Source organism: Lithobates pipiens, unplaced genomic scaffold, assembly GCF_037356315.1.
Source record: "Lithobates pipiens isolate NorthernLeopardFrog02 unplaced genomic scaffold, aLitPip1_a1.2 Scaffold_8, whole genome shotgun sequence".
NCBI classification, from domain to species: domain Eukaryota; kingdom Metazoa; phylum Chordata; class Amphibia; order Anura; family Ranidae; genus Lithobates; species Lithobates pipiens.
The window spans coordinates 91,472,742-91,499,230 of NW_027507903.1; the positions used below are offsets into that span (position 1 = coordinate 91,472,742).

The 26,489-nt window shown below is 41.8% G+C and overlaps 1 protein-coding gene across 2 annotated transcripts in view; it reads right to left on the reverse strand.

Moving 5' to 3' along the window:
- The window catches only part of THSD4 (thrombospondin type 1 domain containing 4), a 975,100-nt gene that overhangs the window by 848,535 nt on the left and 100,076 nt on the right, over positions 1-26,489 (reverse strand). The window contains exons 2-3 of one of the 2 annotated variants that reach the window (XM_077470293.1): positions 23,727-23,823; positions 19,964-20,033 (exon numbers count right to left, since the gene is read on the reverse strand). In XM_077470293.1, the coding sequence (XP_077326419.1) occupies positions 19,964-20,033; positions 23,727-23,761 (105 nt within the window). In that variant the 5' untranslated portion in view covers positions 23,762-23,823. Of the gene's footprint in view, positions 1-19,963; positions 20,034-23,726; positions 23,847-26,489 lie in introns of both variants that reach the window. The other variant, XM_077470292.1, reaches the window with a different exon arrangement.

A 26,489-nucleotide genomic window follows, 5' to 3' on the forward strand; every position in this document is an offset into this window, starting at 1 on the left:
GAGGCAGTGGAGGACAAATTAGAGAGCTGAAGGTAGAGAAGAGTTGATGGGGACTGGATAATAAGGTGTTAATGAGAGAGATAAAATAGGTCTGCTTGGCAGTGAGGAAGCAGGAATTATATTTTTGGAGGGCAGATTGAAAGGGCTGGTTGAAATCTTTCTGAGACTTCTTCTTATGCCACAGGCGTTCAAGAGCACAGCTAGTGTCATCTGTTTGTTTGCTTGGCTGGTATGCTGAATCTATGGATTTAGAACTTTTAGTCATTGACCAAGAAGTATGCAGATCAGGAGTTCAATTTAATTCTGAATTTCCTAAAAGGGATACCTGTTCAGGTCATCATCTCAAAAAGGGATGGAGCTATTTGATCAGCATGATATTCAAGTAAGTCAAGAGGCTGATAATGTCTCCCCTTCTTTTAATATAGGTGTTATTTGAAGCTCCAGGCATCGCTACTATGTTTCAATCCCATGTGTGTCGGACAGTGTGACTCCCTCGCATGCTGTGGTTTCTCCATCCGACCCACGGATGAGGAGGAGCCACGTCATGTATCAGGGGACACACTACCAACACACATCCAGAAGTGTGATCCCAGCTGTACATTCAACCACACAGCACATTGGGGTAGCTTGAATATCTGTATTGGTAAACATATAACTGTAGTTGCTATGCTTAAAAGTAATTGAGCAATTACAACACACTGATTTAAATACAGTATTCACATGTATATTAGTGTTCACATGTAGCTAAGTAGTACCCTACTTAAATAATTATGAATAACACACAAGTGCTATGGTATATTTAATTTAGTTATACGACTTGTACTAAAATGATGGCTACATTCACAGCTGCTGCATCACATATCACACATATCACTATCACATAAGCAGGCTACTGATAACAGTTTAATATTTTAACAATTTCTTATGGTAATTAAGTCAGGATTAGGAGGTAAGCAAATTCTCTGAAATCCACTTCTCCGGTGATCAACTAAATTCATATTTTGTTTTAGATATTTGCAGTCAGCCTAATTTTACTTTTAACAAATTAGGCTTTAAATGTTTTATTTTATTTTTTTTAAGCCCTTTTCCCACACCCCATGAAGTGAACTGGCAGAACAGAGTGGTGGGACCATTTTGCTCTCGTGATACACAAGGTCATACATGTCTCTCTCTTCCTGCAGTCTTGAGGAAATCAGTAGAGATTCCCAACTGAGGCAAATGATGTAAAAACATGAACAGTAAGTAAAGCACTTCATTACCAGAGAATAAGAGTTATTAAAACACATGCAGCCATGAAATGAGTAAGAAGTTCAGAGACAATAAGAAAAAGAATGGTTGTATATTCCTAACACCTATAGACCAGAGAAACTGTGTAAAATGGAGAGACTATATGCTATATACTTATGCTTAAAGCGGGGTTCCACTGCCGTTTTTTTTTGTTTTTTGTTTTTTTTTAAGTCTTAATTGCACTAATTAAGTTTTCAAATTATGTTACATACTTGTATATTTTCTAAAAGTGTCTTGCTGCTGTTTTTCGTTCGTAGAAGGCCTTTTTAAAAATGTCTCCTGACATTTTCCATTTTGCCTGTGGGCATGTGAAGCCCACAGGCATTGTCTTCCGGGACACTGTGCTGCTAATGTCCCAGCATGCACCGCCCGTATAATCTACGATCTCGGGCATGCGCAGATTAAACTGCTCGAGCGCTGACAACTCAGGTTGCCATCACAACGGGCGGCGTCCTGCCCCGTTGTGATGGCAACTGAGATGCGCGCGCACGAGAACTCGAGCCTGGGCGCCGCACAGACTCCTGGGAAATTGAAAAAAACGATCCCAGGAGCCCGTGCGGCCAACAGGAAGAGCTGACCTGCCGCTGAAGCCCCGCCCATATCCGCAGCAGCACTGCCCCTTTCCGGAATCTCCAGAAGCAGGAGATTTGAAATAAGAAAAAAAAGAGAAGAAGACATCAGCAAGGTAAGGGGGGATATCTAGCGATTAGGGAAGCAGATGATCACATAGGCATAGAACTAGGAATTTGGGTGGAGCTCCACTTTAACTTTATTTTTAAATCCAAATTTTATTTCAAGAAGTTTTTAACATATTAATAACAGTGACAAAAAGATCCCACTGGACATACATACTTAACAAGCAAGAGCTTCAGAAGTTGCATAAGTCTCCTGATTATCTATAAAAATTCAGATCACAAGAATCAGCAGACAATCTTCATCAACCTGTAGATCCAATTTCATTATGATTTCAAAAGTTTACCAATATGTTTTGCATCATTTTATTTAATATACAATTTTTTATTTTTTTTCATTTTTATTTTTATTACAAGGGGCATCCATCACTGAGGCTTTCCAGGGAATGCAGGACATTCTAAATGGTAAGCTCAATACTGGATGCGCCCTCTATATTAATTGAGTGGAAAATGTAGACAGGATGCGTGTGCCGACAGGGAGGTAGGTGTGACTCAATGTAAGGGAATTTTTCCTCAGCTTAGTTAAGATCTGCTGACTGCCAACATCCAATCTTGTGCTGGTTTTTTTTTTCTTTTTTTTTTGTTGATTGGGTAATTTTTCCCATATATATGAACCACTTAAGGACCGCCGCATGTAAATGTACGACGGCACAATGGCACCAACAGGCACAACCACGTACATGCTTGCCTTCCAGCAGGTGGGGGGTCCGATCGGACCCCCTCCTGCTGGCTGTGGTGGTCCGTTTCGCTTCAGGAGCGATTCGGGATGAGGGGATGGCCGTTGGTTTCTGGCCATCCCCTCTCGATAGCTCCTGGCGAATGAGAAGCTTCCCCTGCCTGTGTAGTGTAAACACAGGCAGGGAGGAAGTGATGTCATTCTCCTCTGGGCGGTCTTTTTGACCAGACTGCGAGGAGAACACAATAGTAAGTGCACCAACACTACACTGACATGTAGGTACACATAGGCACACAAATCACCCCCCGCCCACCCCCCCCCCCCCAGTTACAGTGTCACTGATTGCAGTGATCATTTATTTACTGAACACTGCATTTAGTGTCAGTTGTGACAGTAAAAACTGTCAGGGCAGTTAGTGTTAGGTCCAGGGTAGCCCCCTACACCCCCTAATAAAGGTTTAACCACCTGATTGCCCCTAGAGTTAACCCTTTCACCCCCTTTTGCCAGTGTCACTAAGCAATCGTTGTTCTGATCGCTGCATTAGTGTCACTGGTGCCGCTAGGTAGCTAGTTCTTTTTTTAGGTTCACCGCCAGGTTTTTATAGCATTAGGTACCCCCATATACTATCCAATAAAGGGTTTAACCCCCTGACCCCCTGATTGCCCCTAGAGTTAACCCTTTCACCAGCGATCACCGTATAAGTGTCACTGGTGATGCTGGATAGCCAGTTAGTTATTTAGGTTCCCCGTCAGGTTTTTATATAGCGTCCGGGACCCCCATATACTACCTAATAAAGGTTTTAACCCCCTGATTGCCCCCAGGTAACCCTTTCACCCCCTTTTGCCAGTGTCACAAAGCGATCGTTTTTCTGATCGCTGCTTTAGTGTCACTGGTGCCGCTAGGTAGCTAGTTATTTTTTATGTTCACCGCCAGGTTTTTATAGCGTTAGGTACCTCCATATACTACCTAATAAAGATTTTAACCCCCTGATTGTCCCTAGAGTTAACCCTTTCACCAGCGATCACCGTATAAGAGTCACTGGTTACGCTGGTTAGCCAGTTAGTTATTTAGGTTCCCCGTCAGGTTTTTATATAGAGTCAGGGACCCCCATATACTACCTAATAAAGATTTTAACCCCCTGATTGCCCCTAGTTAACCCTTTCACCAGTGATCACCGTATAAGTGTTACGGGTGACTCTGGTTAGTTTGCTTTTTATAGCATCAGGGAACCCACCATTTATTACCCAATAAAGGTTTAACCCCCTGATCACCCCGGCGGGTGATATCAATTAGGTTTTAGGGTCAGGGTCTGCGTCGCCCCAGGCAGCGCTAGGTTAGTGCCAGTACCGCTAACACCCACACGCAAAGCATACACCTCCCGTAGTGGTATAGAATCTGAACAGATCAATATCTGATCTGATCAGATCTATACTAGCGTTCCCAGCAGTTTAGGGTTCCAAAAAAACGCATTGTTAGCGGGAGCAGCCCAGATACCTGCTAGCACCTGCGTTTTGCCCCTCCACCCAGCCCACCCAAGTGAAGTATCAATCGATCACTGTCACTTACAAAACACTAAACACATAACTGCAGCGTTCGCAGAGTCAGGCCTAATCCCTGCGATCGCTAACAGTTTTTTTTTGTAGCTTTTTATATTTAAATCCTGAAGGCAGTGCTTGGTTTTCAGGGTCCCGTACGCGGCTAGGCTCCCAAAAAGTCCCACATATGTGGTATCCCCGTACTCGGGAGAAGCAGCAGAATTTATTTTGGGGTGCAATTCCACATATAACTATGGCATGTGTGAGCAATATATAATTTAGTGACAACTTTTTGTAAACTTTTTTTTTGTGTCATTATTCAATCACTTGGGACAAAAAAAAAAAAAAATAATCAATGGGCTCAACATGCCCCTCAGCAATTTCCTTGGGGTGTCTACTTTCCAAAATGGGGTCATTTGGGGGGGGGGGATTTGTACTGCCCTGCCATTTTAGCACCTCAAGAAATGAGATAGGCAGTCATAAATTAAAAGCTGTGTAAATTCCAGAAAATGTACTCTAGTTTGTAGACGCTATAACTTTTGCGAAAACCAATATACGCTTATTGACATTTTTTTTACCAAAGACATGTGGCTGAATACATTTTGGCCTAAATGTATGACTAAAATTTTGTTTATTCGATTTTTCTTATAACAAAAAGTAGAAAATATCTTTTCTTTTTAAATTTTCAGTCTTTTTCCTTTTATATCGTAAAAAATAAATATCGCAGAGGCAATCAAATACCATCAAAAGAAAGCTCTATTTGTGGGGAGAAAAGGAGGCAAATTTCGTTTGGGTACAACATTGCATGACCGCGCAATTACCAGTTAAAGCAGTGCAGTGACAAATTGTAAAAAGACCTCTGGTCCTTAGGCTGACAATTGTTCCGGGGGTTAAGTGGTTAAGATAAAGGAAAAAGCTGTTTGCAAAGTGCAATCCCCCTTGAAAAGTGAACAGCCTATTTGAATTTCACAAATCAATCCAATTCAGTTGTGTACAGTGGTTCACAACCTGGTCCTCAAGTACTCCCAACAGGCCAGGTTTTAGGAACTTCTCTTAGATAAAATAGCTGTCCAAAATACCAAACCATTGACTTGATTTAAAGAACCTGTGCAAGATAAAGGAAAACCTGCAAACATAGCCTCTTGGGGGTACTTGACGACAGGGTTAAGAACCATTGGCGTACGCAATGCAAGATCTTGACATTGTGGACTAGTCACAGCAGCACCAAACTGTCAGGTTAAAAAAAAGGGGGAATGCAGCCCTGATCTCCATGTGCTGGCTGCAAGAGGTGAAGAAATAGGACTATGAAATATTTCATAACTGCCTTTCTAAACAAAAGAAATGCATTTATGTTCTATTTTTTAATCCTAAGAATGATACAGAACATATATACAAAACTTTTAAATAAAAACCAACAGTGTATTTGTTTTCACAAAGAAGTAATGGTTAATGAATAAGATAACCAACAGTTATCGGTCCTTATAAAAATGTATATTAGCCATTTCTGGTTAGACTATGGGCTACAAATGTTAAAACCAGCCAGTGTTCTTCAGGGGGTTGTATGTTGGTGGTCTAAGCCAGGCATTTTCAACCAGGGTGCCTTCAGGTTTCTTCAGGGGTGCCTTGGAAAAATGCCTACAATTCCTAAAACATTGTATACAAGCCAGGGGTGGATAAGCCTGCTTTTTAGTTACAGAAAGCCACAGGTTTTCATTGTGCACCATTATAACCTTCTAGCCCCTGGCGTCCTGACAATCAATTACATTAACGGTTGATACGGAGAACATTGGATGCCTGCACTGCACTACCTCCCCATCCCTCTCCGTTAGCACTGGGGTCACATTAGATGAATGAAGGAGGGGAACTGACGGAGAAGAGAAACATTGAAACTCAGTCAGTACCAGTCTGCAAAGGTGTATTTGCTTTGGCAGAATAAATCATCTCCAACGTTGGGTGTCCTACATGTGTAAATGTTGCTACTGAACTAATAGTTTAGTTTTTTTTTGTGTGCCTCAAGATTGTGCTTAATTTTAAAGGGTTCCTTGATCAAAAACAGGTTGAGAAAAACTGGTCTAAGGCAGTTGTGGTAGACCAATTTGTAGTGCTACCTAAGGGTCACTGTAGCCTTGTTCTAAGACGGCAATCTTCCTCTTCTGTACTGTTCTAACATCCAAATAAATGTTTCCTAAAATAACGTATTACAAATCTATCAATTTATGATAACTTAAAAAAATGTTTTTGGACATTCAGTTGGGGTTCTGACCTAAAAGTTGAGTGCCTATAATGTAAATATTTCACTGGAAACCCAAACTTTATCGAGTGTTTAAATCGTAGTCATCCCAAACACCTGAGCTGGCCACACATGCATATGGAGACTCACAGATCTCTTACTGAAAAGAATGCATGCTGAGACATCTTCACATCCTCAAACCTTCTGCAAAAATTTTAGTGCACCTGTTAGGTTGAAGCCCAGCATTATATTAAAGGCTTATATTTTGTTTCAATAAAAAAGAGGTAATACTTACCTGCTCTGTGCAGTAATAATGCACAAAAAGATTATTTATAGAGTTTACATACACTTTTAAAAATAAACTCCAGGGTAAGCAAATATCTATATACAGAGGCATATTCTTATTTGAACCTGGGTGCACTTTGTGTAATTCTTCCAGATCTGTGCAGTAATCCAGTGTGAAATTTGCCTCAGCGGAGCATCTTTTAACCCCCTGGCGCTGATCGCACACCTGGTCCTTGGCACCGAGAGGCTGCATATTTTCGTGAACTGCTGTCAATACAGCTGTGCCAAGAGTGTGCTCTCCCGGCAGTTACTGGCGCCTATCAGAAAACTTACTGACAGCTAAACACAGCGGTCACATGATCTTAAGCCCTGCCCCGCCTCCCAGTGTCATAAACCTCTTAAAGTGCCAGGAGGCGCCAGCGCAAAGAGGTTGACAAAGACTGGTCAAAGCTTGTGCAGGGTTACTGGTCTTGTATCTGCCCTCCCTGTAGTTTTCTGGAGGCAGCCCCTCATGGGCTTCATGCACACTGTTTTATTGTAAATGCTGTTGCATGCCTATACTTACCTGCTCTGTGCAATCCTCTTTTTTTCTGGGGTGTCCCACTCGCAATCCAGGCCCCTCCTCTTCATTGGGTACCCCCACAGAAAGCTGCTTTCCCTGGGGGAACCCTGCGCGGGCTCGCTCCTGAGTCCCACTGCTGCCCCGCCCCCCTGCCACTGGATTTGATTGACAGCAGCAGGAGCCAATGAAACCAAATTGTCTGTCTTTTTTTGCTTATAGCACAAAAAAAAAAAAAATGCAGAGGTGATCAAATACCACTAAAAAGCTCTATTTGTGCGGAAAAAAGGACATAAATTGTATCTGTGTACAGTGTTGCATGACTGTGCCATCGTCTGTTAAAGAGGTTGTAAACCTCGAAAAAAAGCCCCCCCCCCCCCCCAAAAAAATAAAAAAATAAAAACCTGCAAGACAAAGGAATAATGAGCTAGTATGCATTGCATACTAGCTCATTATGAACTACTTACCTTAGAACGATGATCTGGATTGGCACCAGCACACAGCTCACACGGCCGACATGTTTCCCAGAGTTACTTCTGGGTTTGCGGGCTCCGGTGCGATGACTGCCCACGATTACGTCACTCCCAAAGGTCCTAAAAAAACAGCCTTTCCTTCAGTGATGATGTCGGCAGCAGCGTATATAGTAGATATCTCCTAAACGGTGAAAGTTTAGGAGATATTAACAGTACCTACAGGTAAGCCTTATCTGGTAGGTACAATTCAAAGATGAAGAATTAACTTCCTCCTTTAAGGTAACACATTGCCGTATCGCAAAAAATGGCCTGGTCATGAAGGGGGCTAAATCTTGCTGTGGTCAAGTGGTTAAAGTGAGTTCTCAACAAAATGAAACATGGAGACATGGATGGGTGAGTTTGTCTTGAATATTAAAAATTAATTAAATAGCGTTTTTTGTTTGGGATACTCAGATACAGTTAAGTTCCTCTTTAGACCCCTTTCACACTGAGGCAGTTTTCAGAGGTTTTAGCGCTAGAAATGGTGCCTGTAAACTGCCTCCCATGCTGTCCGAATGTGAAAGCCTGAGTGCTTTTGCACTGGGGCGGTGCGCTTGCGCGATGTTAGAAAAAGTCCTGCAAGCAGCATATTTGGGGTATTTTGGGAGCGGTGCACACAGCACTCCCAAAGCGCCGTGCCTATTGAAATGAATGGGCAGCGCTTCCGAAGCACCTGAAAAGAGTTTCGGAAGCACAGCAACACAAGTGCTTTTTACCCATTCTTCGGCCGCTAATTGGGGTTAAAAGCGACCCGCTAGCGGCTGAAAAGCAGCACTAAAACAAGTGGTGCTTTAGCGCTAACGTTCGGGTGGCCCCAGTGTGAAAGTAGCCTTAAAGACTACATTTTAATGGCTTCTCAGTCCTTAAAAACTAGAGAAACATATAAAGATTAATGCATGATTAGATAAAAAGCAGACTCCGTAAACTGGGGTGAAGTTAGTCCCAGTAGAGATTAGAAAGGATTAAGATATCAGTTAATTATAATAAACTCTTTCCAGCCATAGTGATGAAATTACAGCTTATTATATTCTCAGCCCCGTACAGCAAGGTAAGACTTGACTCTAGAACAAGTGCCTTAACCCATAACGGACCTTTGTGGAAATCCCTAGGTGAGGTAATTGTGCATCTGGGGAGGCAAGGGGTCAGTGCTATTCCAAGGTCACTGCATAGCATTCTGGGAACCTGCAGACTATTAGCTCCATAAGAACCCTGGCTATGCTAAGAGGCACACAGATGTGCTTGTCAGCACAAAAATCTAAAACACAATTTTTGATATCCCTTTGTGGTCGCAGTAACCGAACAAGGACTGAACCACGCACCCTCTCCCTGCAAAGCTGTCTAATCTGGAAAAGATATTGCTAATATATGAAGGCAGGAAGGGAAATTTAATTTTAGCAGCCTTTTTTTTTTTTTTTTTTTTATCAAGGTCGGGGACTGTACCATAAAAATATAAGATAAAATAAACACACGGATCACGTTACTGTTCTTAAACCAGGCATAACTTAGCAACGTTAATTAAGGATCTGCAAAGTTCAGCACATGGAAGACGTATCAAGGCTCTCTTACCAAAAATCCTAAATGCTGTTAAGTGGCCCTTTAACACCTGTTATATTTGGAAGTAAAGTTACTCTTATAAATATTATAAAAGATAACCAGTTTACTAACTTGGCATGGTTTAAGTCAAAAATCTCTACAATCTCCCGGAGAAAAAAATGTCCAGCATGCAACATAACACCTGGAGAAATAATATTTCTCTCTGCTATAAACTTGTTTTTCTAAGTTATTATAGAAATTTTATTCGTTGGCACTTATTAAGCAAATCTAAAAGGTTAACAACACTTCTGACACCTAGTCACAATTTCTTCTCTATTTAGCATTTAAAAAATGTAAAATGGAACCGCAGCTATTTTTTTACAGTTTCAGATAGAGCGGGTAAGGGTACCTCCCTGCAACTAGACTGGATCCTACGACTTCTTTCCTATGCTCCAGCTGTCTAGGGTCCTGATGTCATCGAGACCAAAGAAGGGTCCATAGCCCTGCATGGACCTGATGGTGCAGAAAGACAGTCCACCGCTGAAGCATGTGGGAGCGCCATCTGCTGGATGGTGCAGAAGTTCAGGTAAGTAAAATGATCTCTACTCTCCCCTAGACAAAGCTATTAACCCTTGCAGTGCAGGAGCAGCCCCACTGCAGGGTATAATATATACATTTTCTGGAGTTGGGATTTAAAGCTAAAAACTCCATCCACATACAATATTTGGACATGTGCACTGCAAAAATAAATCAGCACTAATGACATGGGAGGCTTGTGTGTACTCTGAAGCATTCTAAAAAAAAAACTTATTTCTGTTATCCCAGATGATTTTGTAAGCACCAAATGTCCAATTCTGAGACTTAAGTCTCATGCACATGTAGCGGTGGCTCCCGATAAGCACGCGCTATGCATTTTTTCTAAGTTAAACGTTGCCTAAACTGCAGTTTGGTTTGGGTATATTTGTCTAAATTGGACCTCTGCATCAGTCTGACTGGACTGTGAGATGTTCAGCCTGGACACAGGGGGCACTGTTTCTTTGGCAGGCGTGGAACTATAGTCTGGTTAGGTGCTTACTCTCTTTCGGAGCCAGGTCAGTGGGAGTGGTCCTCTCGCTGTTCCCTCTGGGATAGGGTATTTAAGATGCGGACATCACGTGGTTGGGGGTTCCAGTCCACTATGATGTGTTGATTACATGGTCCTGGTCCTCCTGACCAGCCCCCAGGAAGGCTATGGCCCGGGGTGCGGATCCCCCCAACTTTAATGTCTTGGAGCTGTCTAGCCCAAGGCAAGGAAACTAAAGGAGGATTCTGAGGTGGTTGGGTGCTGTCTCCGGTTTGGAAGAGACCCAGTGTACTTCAAGCATTCCAAGGGAGGACTCTTTAGAAGAACAACACGCACTGATTGGTTTTCTTAACCAGAGCCTGGAAGGGCTGAAGTAACTGAGAAAATCCGGTCTTGTGGATATCGCCAAGTATGCTGAAAGATCCAGGTATCCTACAAGTGTTCTAAAGCTTAGTTTCCCTACAAGTTCTGCAACAACGTCTGTGACAAAGACTTTGTTCCTGAGTAAGCACCAAGTTGGCTGCTAGGCCTTGTGAGAGAGGCACTGTCCAACCGGAGTGATCATCCAGCTGCGAATGGCTATTCTCTGGATGCAGTCAAAGTAAGAAAGTTCTTTAACGTTTTTGGACTTTGACATTAAGAGTACCTGAACTTCCTTTTCCAACCCTCTGATCCCAAGTTGAAAGACTGTTCAATTGTCTGAGTTTTGCAAATAAAATCCATACAAGTGGATCTATTGTCAGTCTCAAGTTACTGGGCCATCTACCACGGGACATCCCCTAGATGTGCAAGAAGGAGAGCGGAGGGTAACGGTAAGCCCAAAAATAACCAGCAGCTCCTTCGGGGGTTAGTGCTACACACACTATCAGATTTCCTGCTGATTTTTGTTAGCAGATTCACCAAAACCATATAATATGAGGTCAAACCTTAGGAGTTAAAATTTTTATGCAATCAGGCAGGCCCTTGCACTACATGGTTTTGGTAAATTTGAAGACAAAAATCAGCAGAAAATCTGATAGTGTGTATGGGGCTTTACACTTCCAGCAGGCATACACTCTTGATATTGGGTCGCTCACTCTACAGCTCATCCTGTATGCCTTGTATTCTGTGAATAAAGAAAAACAGATAAACATCACAATCTCACTTCCACCAATCATAGAAGGCTTTGCAAAAATGCAAGTTGTTTACGGAATGAAGGAGCTGCAGAGCGAGCAGCCCACTATGATAGCTATACGCCAGCTGGATATAAGTCTCAGTGGCAGACGTTTGATGCTTACTAAACTGTGCAAAGTGAAGGAAAGTAAGAGCTTTATAGAATGCTGCAGCCTACATATGGGACACAATTCATTAGCACTAATTTATTTTACGGTGCACATGTCCAAATATTGTTTCTGGCCTAAGTTAGGCTTTAACAGACCAAAAGGGACCAAACAAGAAAATGTATTTCTTAGGTTATACATAAGCATGAAATTTATATAATTTTATGGATGTATGTGAAGTTTAGTTTGTAACATTATATATGTACTTTAGGCAGACATAGCTGTCAATTACATAGCGTATAGATTGTAAGCTCTAACAAGCAGGGCCCTCCAATTCCTCCTGTATTAAATTGGACTGTAACTGTACTGTTTGCCCTAACATTGTAAAGCATTGCAAACTGTTGGCGCAATATAAATTCTGTATTATAATAATAATTACACATGCAGGTTCTATTTTCTGTATAACAGTGCAGTACCTTGCCTGAAGTAATGCATAGTATGACTGAGTTGCTGAGCACAACAGGTACAAAGCAGGAAGGCTAAATGAGTACAGTGGCATATGGTCTTCCAACACACTATACAATTTTCTGCAGATTCTTTCCTTTAGATTTACCAAAACCATATAATATGAGGTCAAACCTAAACACTTTCAATTTGTATGCAATCAGGCAGGCCCTTGAACTACATCGTTTTGGTAAATCTAAAGGAAAAACGTCTAAAGAAAATTGTATAGTGTGTATGGCCCTTTAGAAAGCATTACAATAAAAACTCAAAATATGCATTCCGTGAAAACACACAAAGGGGGAGATTCACTAAAACTGATGCACAAAGAAACTGGTGCAGCTGTGCATAGTAACCAATCAGCTTCTATCTTCAGCTTGTTCAATTAAGCTTTGACAAAAAAACCTTGAAGATGATTGGATTCTATGCAGAGCTGCACCTGATTTTGCACTCCAGTTTTAGTAAATCAACTCCAAAGTCTTAAACCCCATGCACACTATCAGTTTTTCTACTGAGTTTTTCCTTCAGATTTACCAAAACCATATAATATGAGGTCAAACCTCAGGAGTTTAAATTTGTATGCAATCAGACAGGCTCTTGCACTACATGGTTTTGGTAAACCTGAAGCAAAAAAAAATCAGCAGAAAATCTGATAGCGTGTATGAGGCATTAATGAAACTGCAGGGTCTTCCAAACGAGACTGTCACGGTGCTACTTACAGCGAACCCACAGGCGAGCAGGTGACAAGGGATCCCCCAGAGCGTGGAATCTAAGAGCCAGCCGGTGTTCCTCCAGGGACCCTCTCACGAAGGTTTGGACTTAGCTGCGTGCTGACCCCAGGTCACGACCCCCGGGTTCACCCTGCTCGCTAGGGAAGTACCAGAAGATACTGGAGACAAGGATGGATGGATGAAGCAAGGAGAGCCAGATAGTAAGCCAAGGTCAGGGCGGGCTGCAGACACAGTAATCAGAACAAGCTGGGTTAGTACACAAAAGATCAGTTCACGAGAAGTCAAGTAAAACAGGTTACACAGGGGAGCTTCAGAAACAAACGTTGCTCAAGCAATGGTAGCTAGTTAAGAAGGGATTTAAATAGAGAAGCACATGAGGGGCTGGACAGGAAGTAGCAGGAAGGAAACATATATTAGGCAACATGTGAAGGGCGGCGACACCCATAGCTGCAGAGTGCGCAGAGCTGAACATCTGACCGTGGACAACAGATGCCAGCCAACCCACTGCAGTAAAGGTGAGACACAGATCAGCTCCGCAGCTGATCTGTGACAGAGACATGAATACTTGAGGTTGCTGCAAGCACATGGCTGACCAACTGGAGCAGCAGCATTTCGGCAGGTAAACGTACATACGGTGCCTTTAAAAAGTGGTACATAATTGTGAAGTGGAAGGAAAACGATAATGATTTTCCATTCTTTTCACAAATAAATATCTTAATAGTGTGTATTCACCCCCCTTTACTCTGATACCCCTAACTAAAATCTAGTTGAACCAATTGCCTTTAGAAGTCACCTATTTAGTAAATGGTTAGATTAGAGTCAACCTGTGTGTAATTTATATCTCAGTATAAATACAGCTGTTCTGTGAAGCCCTCAGAAGTTTGCTAGAGAACACCTTAGTGAACAAACAGCATCATGAAGGCAAAGGAACACACCAGACAGGTCAGGGGTAAAGTTGTGGAGAAGTTTAAAGTAGAGTTAGGTTATAAAAAAAAAATATCCAAAGCGTTGAACATCTCACGGAGCACTGATCAATCCATCATCTGAAAATGGAAAGAGTATGGCGCAACTGCAAACCTATAAAGATATGGCCATTCACCTAAAGTGACAGGCCGGGCAAGGATAGCATTAATCAGAAGCAGCCAAGAGGCCCATGGTAACTCTGGAGGAGCTGCAGACATCCACAGCTCAGATGGGAAAATCTGTTCACAGAACAACTATTAGTCTGCACTCCACAAATCTGGCCTTTATAGAACAGTGGCAAGAAGAAAGCCACTGTTGAAAGAAAGTCCTATAAAGTCCAGTTTGTAGTTTGCGAGAAGCCATGTGGGGGACACAATAAACAGAAGGTGGAAGAAGGTGCTCTGGTCAGATGAGACCAAGATTTAACTTTTTGGCCTTAAAATAAAATTATATGTATGGCACAAAACTAACATTGCACATCACCCTGAACACATCATCCCAACTGTGAAACATGGTCGTGGCAGCATCATGTTGTGAGGATGCTTTTCTTCAGCAGGGACAGGGAAGCTGGTCAGAGTTGATGGGAAGATGGATGGACCCAAATACAGGGCAATCTTAGAAGAAAACCTGTTAGTCTGCAAAAGACTTGAGACTGGGGCAGAGGTTCACCTTCCAGCAGGACAACGACCATAAACATACAGCCAGAGCTACAATGGGATGGTTTAGATGAAAGCATAATTATGTGTTAGAATGGCCCAGTCAAAGTCCAGACCTAAATCCAAATGAGAATCTGTGGCAAGACTTAAACATTGCTGTTCACAGACGCTCTCCATCCAATCTGACAGAGCTTGAGCTATTTTGCAAAGAAGAATGAGCAAAATTATCACTCTCCAGATGTGCAAAGCTGGTAGAGACATCCCCAAAAAGACTAACAGCTGTTAATTGCAGGGAAAGCTGGTTCTACAAAGTATTGACTCATACAAATACAAATGCACGTCACACATTTAACATATTTATTTGTAAAGCATTTGGAAAACAAATTTATCATTTCCCTTCCACTTCACAATTATGTGCCGCCTTGTGTTGGTCTATCACATAAAATCCCAATAAAACACTTATACGTTTTTGGTTGGAACATGACGAAATGTGAAAATTTCAAGGGGTATGAATACTTTTTCTAGGCACTTCAAGTGGTTGAGCGTAAATTAATTTCAATGGCCAAAATAAATTATTATTCTGGCCAATAAAATGAACTAGCACCTAGGCAGTTGACATGACTAAATGCTTTTACATGCATCAAGTATTTTTTCTGCCAAAAAGATGTTGCCAGGAGGTAAGGCATTTAGGAGACTTGGGCAAACGCCTTGGTGGTGTCTGTATTCTGGATGAAGCAGTAAAGCAGACACCTTCAGACAAAAGCATTGTCAGGCTGGAGAGAGGATAGTGTTAAGGTCCGTACATGCAAACAGAAAATCGTACAAAAAATATCGCTTTCAAATTGTTATTACACAGCTTTCGAGAGCCGATCACAATTCATGCTAAATTATTCGATGGGACAAGCACAAAACATTTTATGGAACGATACCAGACCATAGGATTTTCGCATTATCAGTACAGTTGTCCTTGCAATACAACACAATTTTGGTAACTTTAGTAAACTTCATTTTCAATAGGAGACTAGAATGCAAAAAACAAACAAAAAAAAAACAAAAACTGACGATCAATTTTTCGATAATCTCATCGCGTGTACCAGGCATTAGACTAGCAGATTTAGATGGACTTGACTAGTGAATTGAAGCTGAACCCCAGCTAACATTTTATAAGCAGTTACAGCAACAGTTTTTTTTTTAATTATAGGATAAAGGTTTTACATAAATAAATAAAAGCTGATCATTGTAATTACCATTTTCAGTGGTAAATGGTTTGTCTCAACCCCCTAACTGCTACATTATCTGGACAGCTTGGTTTCAGTATTGCTCTAACATAACTGACAGTTGTATGAAATGCTGACAGCTAGATTGTGGCTGACCCCCTACTTAACATTCAGAAGTGCTGATCTACATATTTGTTCAGGGTCAGTGACTTAAATTATTAAAGCCATGGGATCATCAATCTCAGTTAAGAGGACAGTTCAGTAATGACAGCATATTTCCTTTAGTATGTGTTTACTTTAAAACATGTTTCTGTTATACTTTCTTCTAAATGTTCCTATCTGATTCCCCCTTAAATTCTTAAAGCAAAACAACAAACTAATTTTCAACTGTCATGGGTAGCTCCATGCCTAGGCTGCAAGTAGTTTGGCCCTCCCGGATTTCCATAATTCCATTATTGCTGGTCAACTCAGCCATACCCATCAATGGCTTACTGTCAACAAGAATAATGCAGAAGTTGTAGTTAAAACTGTACCTAGACTCCTTTGAAATGCTATAGAATTTACCCCTCAAAGCCTTCTTAGCCCTGAACCAACTGCATTTATATGGGTAGTGGTTAGGGCCCAGAGAGACTCCAAAAAGCATACTAACATTCATGAGAACTCTTTATTCCCCACCACCCCACTCTAAAAAGAAACAGACCTACCACACCTCTCCAATTGAAGATACAGTTATTTGTGCCTCCAAAGATATCAAAGCTTCTGTGGAAATAATGCAGTTGGTTCAGGGCTAAGAAGCCTTTTGTTTGATCAACTCAAATCAATACACAATTCATCTCTCATGTATTCTGTTGCTTACAATTACATAAGGCTTACAATGCACATTTAACCTCCAAAACTATCTGGCTCCGGGCATCAAATCCACAAATACTTTTAAGTGATGCCTTTCTGTTTAAGGATCTGACCAAAATGTATTCAATACTCCAATCAAATACCAAAACTCCTAGAAAAGTGTAATACTAATTGGACAAAGGAGAAATTCTTGGATGGGGAGGACTGAGAAGACAAATGTGACTACCCATACACTTACCTTATTTCAGCACAAAACAGACTAATACAATTTTAAGTTACTTCATTGAATCTACCTAACACGTGCATGACTACGACACAACACGTTATCCTCTTCATTCAAATGCTGAAGATGCCTTAACAAGCCAGCAGATTTTATACACATCTATAAGACCCATAGATAAAGCTACATGCTATAAGTAAAGGAAAACAAAAATCCTACCTAATAGTAAAACAAGCTTGTTTGGCCTAGTTGAACCATTAGCCCCCCATAAAGTCCCCATGAAAATGCTACATGGACTGTTATGCCACGTACACATGACCGGACTTTTCAACGGACTTGGTCCGGTGGACAATCCGAAAGACTTTTCAGCTGAGGTCTGTCGGACTGTCAGACGAACGGACTTGGCTACACGCAATCACTCCAAAAGTCCGACCGATTCTAACGTGGTGATGTAGAATAAGGAAGTTCATAGCCAGTAGCCAATAACTGCCCTAGCGTTGGTTTTAGTTTGTCGGACTAGCACACAGACGAACAGATTGTCCGCTAAAAGCCAGGTCCGGCGGAAAAATTTGAAGCCAGTCTTATTTCTAGGTCCACCGGACTTTTGGGAAGAAAAAGTCTGCTGGAGCCCACACACGATCAAATTGTCCGACGGACTTTAGTCTGCCTCAAAGTTTGATCATGTGTACCCGGCATTACTTTACTATGCCTGGAATCAATCATACTGCACTACTGCAGACATACTGCAAGCATAATCTGAACCTGTCCTTTTGGAAATTTCTTGTAAATTTGGAAATTCACATGTACATAGACCCAATGTCCTGCAAGGTTCTTAAAAGAATAGTTTGGATTGATTCCAGTCGAACAGCACCACTAGAGATGTGCATTACAGAAAAATTTGTTTTGTTTCATTTCGTATTCATTTGTTAAGTTAATCATTTCATTTCGTCATATTCATTCTGTTATGTTTGGAATTTGTTTGATATATTTGGATTTTGTTCATATATTTGGATTCACTTTGTATATTTAAATTTGTTTAGTCGATTCATTGTTCCGAAACGATTCGTATTTCGGACGCTATATAGGAAGATTAGCAATATTCGTTTTAATGTATTCATTTCTTATTTTGGGAGATTACTTATGTATGCCTATTGGTTTGGATGAAGGTGGATCCATCAGAATCTTTGAATCATAACATAACGAATGGAACAAAATACATTTTTAGGTTCATTTGTTATGTTATGATTTGAAGATTCTGTTGGATCCACCTTCATCAACCCAAACACAATAAATAGGAATCGTCATCTGATTTCATTTTTATACCTTACTATATTTATTGAAATAAGTTTTCATTTCATATGTAGTGCATTTTTTTATAATAATGAAAAATGTTAATGCAACATAAAAACAAAGTGGATCTGAATCAATTTGGATCATTTGTTATTTTAGATGCTTCAGACAGTAACAACAAGGTCCGAAATAAATTTATGAATATGAATGAATTTGTGGTTTCATAATAATTTACTCTGGATTAGTTGAAATCTGTTACTATTGTGATTTGAAAATTTGTATACATCCAAATCTTAAAACAAAAATTATGTCCGAATTTTAAGTCATAAAAAAGCAAATCGCACATGTCTAAACACCACAAGGTACTAAAATCGAATATTTATATATTTTCCAAACAGAAGTGTGGATCCTCTACATTCCTGGAGAATAGTCCAATGGCTTACATGGGTTGACAGTCTGGAGACAGCAACCTGGGAATTCTTCATATTGAAGTGTGATATTAAGGAACCTAATTACTTTCCTGGAGCTGTGGACATCCCCCACCTGTAGGAAAGATGAGGGAAACCTTCCCACTTTAAGGCCGCGTACACACGCGGGGACTGTTCGCTCAACTTTGTCCGTCAAACAGTTTCAGCGGACAGTCCGCTCAAAATTAGCATGGACGGACTTGCCCACACACGACGAACGAACAGTCCGCTGAAACCGTGCGCGATGACGTGAACGGCACGTACGACGGGACTAGAAAACGACGTCCTATACACTGCAATGCAAACTTCGGCGTGTAAATCCTTTCTGAGCATGCGCGGAACTTAGTTTGACGAACAAGCCTACACACGAGGGGACTGTTCGCTGAAACAAAGTTTCAGCGGACAGTTTTTCGGAATTTCCGAAAAACTTTGTTCAGCAGACTGTCCGCTGAAACTGTCCGCTGAAAGCCCACACACGAGCGGACTGTCCGCCGAAACACTGTTCAGCGGACAAAGTTGAGCGAACAGTCCCCGCGTGTGTACGCGGCCTAAGGCTGGGTTGACACTATTGCAAACTGGATGCAGGTTTTGCCACATCCAATTTGCATAGCAGGAGATTGTGAATGGCTCTATATGGAGCCGGTTCACACATCTCCGCAGTGGCTCCAGTACAAATTTCACAGGAGCCCTGTCTGTCTTTTGGTCTGTTTCAGGTCTGAATTCAGCCAAAAATTTGGACTGAAATCGGACCTGAACCGGTGAATGGAGATCCACCGGACCCCCTGCTGTGAGCCGCTCCATGCTCTAGTGTGAACCCAGCCTCAGCTAAGCCTGCCATTACAAATTATTCTAATGAGAGAAAGGACTGATAACTAATACGACCACATACAGCTTGGAGCCTCCTGGTTTCAGAATTGTCAGCACTAATTCCACTAGACTTCTCATAAAATGAATGAGGTATAATGAACCAGTGAGACTATATTGCAAAAATTGACAGTTTTTATTTTATTTGTAACTGCTTTATCTTTACAACATTTTTTTTTTATCTTTTATGCTGGGATAAAACAACAAAAAGAATTGAACACACTGTTGAAAAAGGACTACTAGTCCATTCCATGTTTACTATGCGTGCAGCCAAATGCTACCCAGGCCAGTAAAAGATCAAGCATTTGTTTTTCATAAGTGGTAGCAGATAATTATAATTAGCTACGTTTTTACATGTTGACTTTATTTTAATGTTTTTTCAGACATTCTGACTTCAGGTTATGGGTACACTTTATCCATACATACTGTATGCTTAGTGCAGACTCTTGATGCAAATCTTCATGGCAAGGTATCACTTTAAAGGGAGAACTTGACTGAATTTCATCAAAGACTAAAACAGTGCAGCTAGGGAGACAGACAAGAAATAGGCCAATGTGTGTTGGAAATGTCTTACCTTTCTGTGATCAACTGACAGCTGGGAGACAACCAGCTGAAATCCTAACAATACTATGGAGCTGACCAATCTGCAAAGAAAAACAGAGCTGGTAATGTAAAGATAACTTAATATCCACGACAACATTCCAGCCGCATACCAGCACATTGACTAGCGAGTACAGATGCTGGATTCCTTCATAATGACGTACACTTACAGTGTGTGTGTTTAATAAGACACTGCTATATTACAGATGTTTAACTGAGTGAGCATATATTTATACACATATACGCAGAATTTAATTAGATACTGCTGATGTTTTATTACTGTTTACATTAAAATGCATACAAGTAAGACGTAGATGTATAAAAAACATAAGGAAACCTCTTCGCACAACTCAACACCATCTAAAATCGATGAGCAATGTTGGTTATGAAGCAGAAACATGTAGAACTTAAAGTGGTGGTAAGCCTCAGACATGAAACATGAATAAAGAAAATTCCTATATATAATGTGTACTTGTCTCAATTAAGAGCGCTACGTGTAATTTCTGTCTGCCGCTTCTTTCCTTTGGTATCAGCATGAAACACTTCTGAAAAGTTTTCCGACAATGGAAAAAAAAAAGGTGACAGTGGGACCTCCAGCTGATTGACAGCCTCAGCTCTGTTCCTGTGGGATGGTGAAGGGTGTGCGTCCCTTCCCTCCAAACAGCTCTCAGAGCTCTTCTCTCTGAGCTCTGCAGAGTGTAATTTCAGCTCCCCCCCCCTTTTTTCTGACAGCTCAGACAAGGTTTATAAGTTTGGCACATTCATAGAGAAGGGAAGATTGCAGATAAACAGGTACAATGTATAAAAGGGAAGGAGCAGCAGGACGATTTGAAAATCGTTTCATTTTTACATTCCCTTCAGTAGGGCCACCTCACCACTCAACACGTTATTCGTGCCCTATCATACACTTCTACCTGCCGGGGGTGTTGTCTGTGCGTTCTGGGTGTCGTCTGGGTGTGCTCCCTCAGCCCCGGACCATGACGATTTTGGGCAGACCCAACTTTCGGTGTCTGGTACCGCCTCTGCGCAGATATACATGTAAGTTTGTGGGTCGAATGTACATGTGTGGGGGTTCCTCCATGTTTGTGCAGTTGTCCACTTTTTCTGAGTTGATTTAAATACGGTTGTTTACTCTACCCATAGGTTACCATTACGGTGTTGCTCCTGACGAGTGGCTATAAGGTCACGAAACGCGTAGAGCTTTCAACTGCCGTTTTGTGTATACAATTTTCAACAAAGCATGAACGTTCCTTCTCGACCTTTGTTTCTTTATAAAAAAAATTCTCCTAAATGACGCTTCAATGTGTCATGTATTTGCATATAATTTGTGCTTATTTAGTGTTTGGCTCTTCATATGTTTACTACTAAGTCCTTGTTGGAATGTATAACCTGATGTAATAGAAAATACTAATATATGGCTACCTGTATTAATATGTAAATACATGACTACCTGTATTTATTAAAAAAAGTTTTTTATCAAATTTTGTGCTTCTGTTCCCGTGTGCCTCATACAAAGTCCCGCCTGCTGCTCCTTCCCTTTTAAATATTAAACCGGGATGTAGGAGGGGATTTGAACGGCCCCTATTACTTCATTTAAAGTCCCAAATATTTTACTTTTTTTTTTTCCTAGGTACAATGTATGCAGAAAGGTTTGTTTCATCAGTGTGCATCACCTGAGGTCAATCACTTCACTGACTATATGTAAGGGTTTACGACAACTTTAATGTAGACTTATCGCAGAAAAAAGAAAGCTGTAAAACAAGTACATTTACCACCAACAATAGATATATGCTCAAGAAAACAAAATCTCAATACTGGGCACATGATGGTTCCTTTCCAGCTTTTGCCCACTGTACTATTTGCCTAAAACAAACCAGCAACTGATTACATAATAGAAATGAGCATATGTAAAATGAAATTCTGTCAAACCAGTTTTGTGATTTATCCACCTCAGATAAACAGCACAGCCAGAAAGGTATCATTGATTTCTCTGTTAGACTTCCACAATATAGTGGATTAACCATTCTGCCTGCAGCCTAATAAAAGGGCATTGACAGACCAGAATTACACACAGGTACATAATGTCATGGGCCCTTCTCATTCTGCTCTGCTCAGGTCCTGGGGTATAATTTTGGCAGTAAAGCAAAGCATTGTGGCATGTGTAGGATCCCAAGTAGCTGTGTGTTATCTCTTAAGTGGGCAATCAGGGAAGGAAGCCAGAACACCAAGGATCCTTCAAATAAAGTCCAAAAGTTTATGCGGTGATCACATCACAGTGTTAAGTTCAGCCTTTTGGGGCTACACAGGATCCATTCTTCTAGCATGTGATACAGAGGCAGTGAGGGAAGGTAGGGGTGGTACAACTGCAGCTCAACCACCCTTATTGCCTGTCCACTTATGCGAATGAGGCCTAATACCAATTCCTTAAAAGAGAAGAAGGGCCAAAGCTATTGTGTCCCTACTTCTCCTATGGATCACAGGAATGCAGTTTGTTCAACACTTCTGTGACCTGTTTTCAGCTGACACCTGGTTAAAGCCCGCTGTCAGCTGAAGTCACAGAGCTGATCCATGCTTTGGAAAGATCCCAATTTTACAGTCGGAATAAACCCAGATGCCCGGACCAGCAGCTGGCTCAGCCACTCAGTGAACCTCTGGGAGATGGAGTCAGATACTCCTGCCCCTTCCACATTCCGACACTCTGGCAAGTGCTGGTGAGAACAGGTGGCCAGGATACCCAGAAGTGTGATCATCAAGAGATTCGCCCTTACTACTGCAGTGGCCAGACATGGGCAGCACAAGAGGTCAGTTTCAGACATTCTCTTTGCAGGAAACTTGTATTTTAGATTTGCTTAATAAGCACACAGTACACAACAAAAGTGTAAAATTACATACCAATAGATGAATCGAAACAGATCCTACAAAGTTTCTAAAAAAAGATTTTGGTTTCAGATTGTAGAGAATTATCACTGATGACATTCTGGTAACACAATTTAAAATGTTATTGAAGTCAATATTTCTTAAATCAGATAAAAATAATGAACCCACGTTTTTGATTTGTTTTTTTTGTTTTGTTTTTATGTCCTCCTCAGTGCTTGGTTTTCAAATTGTATTCTGATCATGCCGTCAATTCTGTGCCCCTGTGCCACAGGGGCCTATGGAGTCTTGTATGAGTCTCTGTTATGTGTGTACTCAAGCTCTCTATGTGCACAACCTTTTAGTGCACCACAAAGGGAGCCGCTGTCAATCACTGCTGTGTAGATGGAGGAGAGGCGTGGCTTTTCCTCCATGTGTCCCTTTCGTGATGGCTGAGCGGCTTCACATAGACTTGGAGTACAGAGCAGGAGCATGCATGTAGTGAGGACTCATACAGGACCCCATAGATCCCAGTAGCACAGAAGGCACAGAGAGAAATGAGCATCAAGCAGAGTGACCAGGGGACAATTGAAAAACCTAGCTCCATGGAGGAAGTCGTTCACAAATATCAAATACATGCGAGTTTTGTTTACATTTATCTAAAAAAAAAAAAAAAAAAAAGAGAGACTAATACCACTTAAGTCTACATCCATGCTCATTCATCTATTGAGCAGCAACAGTAAAAAGTAGCTGTAATGATAAGCCAAATTATTTCTGCATGTTATTTTGGGAGGATGACATTTTCAATGTAACAAACTCGTGTACGGTTACCTAAACTTTGCTACTGGAACCACAAGTCTACAGCCATTATATGAATAACTCACCGTAAAGATAAAATCAAACTGTCAACCATGTTCATAGGAAATAAAGAATCACCGAAGTGTGAAGAAGTTTCCTGAAACGTAATGGTTCGGTCTTGATCTAGAGATAGAAAGAATTCCAAACTGAAATACAAGAAGTATAAATATACTTATTTTAGACAGATATCCTCAAAGGCAATGAAGTAAGAGCAAGAACATAATACAAAACATTAGTAGTATGGACAGCCTCAAGTACATAAAACAGGAAGGCGTCTCTCTCTCTCTATATATTTTGAATATGCTAGAGACAACCGGAAGTCTAAAGCAGATGTATCTTATGCTGGGTACACATGGGAAGTTTTTTTTTTTTTTTCATTCAACCCAGCGGGCTGAACGCAAAAAAAAAACTAGAAAAATGTAGATTGCCCTACTAACATATTACATGTTAGTGCAACAATCTCTCCCTCCCCTCCTACTCCCCCCGGAACACACTGGTCAATGCTCACAGACAATGGCTGCAAGCCCTGATCAGATGCTGGTTTTCCAGCATATCCATTCAACAGAAGTCAGACGTGAGATGGACTTCATTTGGATGAGGAGCTGTACACATGGGCCGAAAGTCATCCGTTTTCTGACGAACCAACCATTTTCATCCACTGTGTGCTTTAGAATAGCTCTCCTGCATTACAGACAGAGATTCTGAATTTGCCACATTATCACCAAGAAGTCTTGGGTAGACTAGAGTAGTACAGCTACGAATGGATGAAGAAATAGCAGGTAGGCTCCTCTCATAGTATATACCTTAAAGTGGTTGTAAACCCTTACAAACCACTTTGACCTAAATGTAAGCCTAGATTAAGGATTACCGTATATACTCGAGTATAAGCCGAGATTTTCAGCCTCTTTTTTGAGGCTGAAAGTGCCCCCTCGGCTTATACTCGAGTCGCCGCTGTCTGACTGCTCGATCAGCGTATCGAGCAGACAGACGGCGGACATTAATTTTCAAAAGCCGCGCCTCCTTCTCCGCCTCCGCCTGTGATAGGCGGAACACTGAATTTCCCAGCAGTCAGTGTTCCGCCTATCACGGACATCCGCTCATTCTCATACTACGGACGAGTATGAGAGGATGTCTGTGATAGGCGGAACACAGGCTGCTGGGAAATTGAGTGTTCCGCCTATCACAGGCGGAGGCGGAATTTTGAATTGTAGAATGGCCGCCGAGAAGAGCGGCGATCCATCGGCACGGGACGGAGGAGGCACGGCACGGCACGGGACGGAGGAGGCACGGGACGGAGGAGGCACGGGACGGGGGAGGCACGGCACGGGACGGAGGAGGCACGGCACGGGACGGAGGAGGCACGGCACGGGACGGAGGAGGCACGGCACGGGACGGAGGAGGCTCGGGACGACGGTGGCTCGGGACGGAGGCTTGGGACACAGGTAGGCTGGACACACACACAAGGCTGCACGGACACACACACACACACACACACACACACACACACACACACACACACACACACACACACACGGATGGATGGATGGATGGATGGATACACACACACACACACACACACAGGGATGGATGGATGGATGGATGGATACACACACACACACACACAGGGATGGATGGATGGATGGATGGATACACACACACACACACACAGGGATGGATGGATGGATGGATGGATACACACACACACACACACACACACACAGGGATGGATGGATGGATACACACACAGGGATGGATGGATGGATGGACACACACACAGGGATGGATGGACGGACACACACACAGGGATGGACGGACACACAGGGATGGACAGCCATGTCTCACCCTCGGCTTATACACGAGTCAATAAGTTTTCCAGTTTTTTGGGGGTAAATTGGGGGCCTCGGCTTATACTCGGGTCGGCCTATACTCGAGTATATACGGTACCTGTAGGTCCAAGAAATATCTCCTAAACCTATACGGTTTAGGAGATATTTGCCCGAAGACGGGCACCGCTGTCTACGGCGCATGCACCGTAGACAGCGGAGCGCAGGCACACTGAGCGTGGCATCGTCGATGACGAAGATGCCGCACAATGCCGCGCATCTCAGCTCCCGTGCGCATGCGCGGGAGTGACGTCATCGCGGCTTCGCCGAATCACAGCGGCGGAGCTGCAAGACCCCACCGAGAAGATGGATGCGCTGGACTACAGGGGGCAGCGGTGACTTCGCTGGCTCCCGTGTCAGGTAAGTGACACATAATGGACTACTATGTGATGCATAGTAGTCCATTATGCTTTACCTTTGCAGGGAATGAAAGAGGAAGTAAACCCATCAGGGTTTACTTCCTCTTTAAGGCTTACATTTTAATTATGAGCAAAGTGTATTTTTAGAGTCATGAGGATTAAAAATCTCTAATTTTCCAGGCAAACTGATTATTTCAAAAGAATGTCATTCGATTTAATTTCAGACAGCTGCGATTTCCCCTCAATACAACACACATGTATTTTGGCCCTGAGAACTGATGTAAGCTTGTACACTATATAGTTGAGTAAACACTAAAAACATATTGGGGTCCTATTGGTTACAATCTTATTACAATCTTATTTGGTTGGTAAGATTTCTCGACGTTATATATAGACTCCTTTACCTAGGCTCCTCCCCCCCTTATCCCTATATATATATTTTTATACATTTTGTACATGCAATTATAGTTATATTTAATTGTCACTGTATATTTTGTAGATGTCTATTTCCTGAGGAAGCTATAAAAGCCAAACTAGTCGAAATACT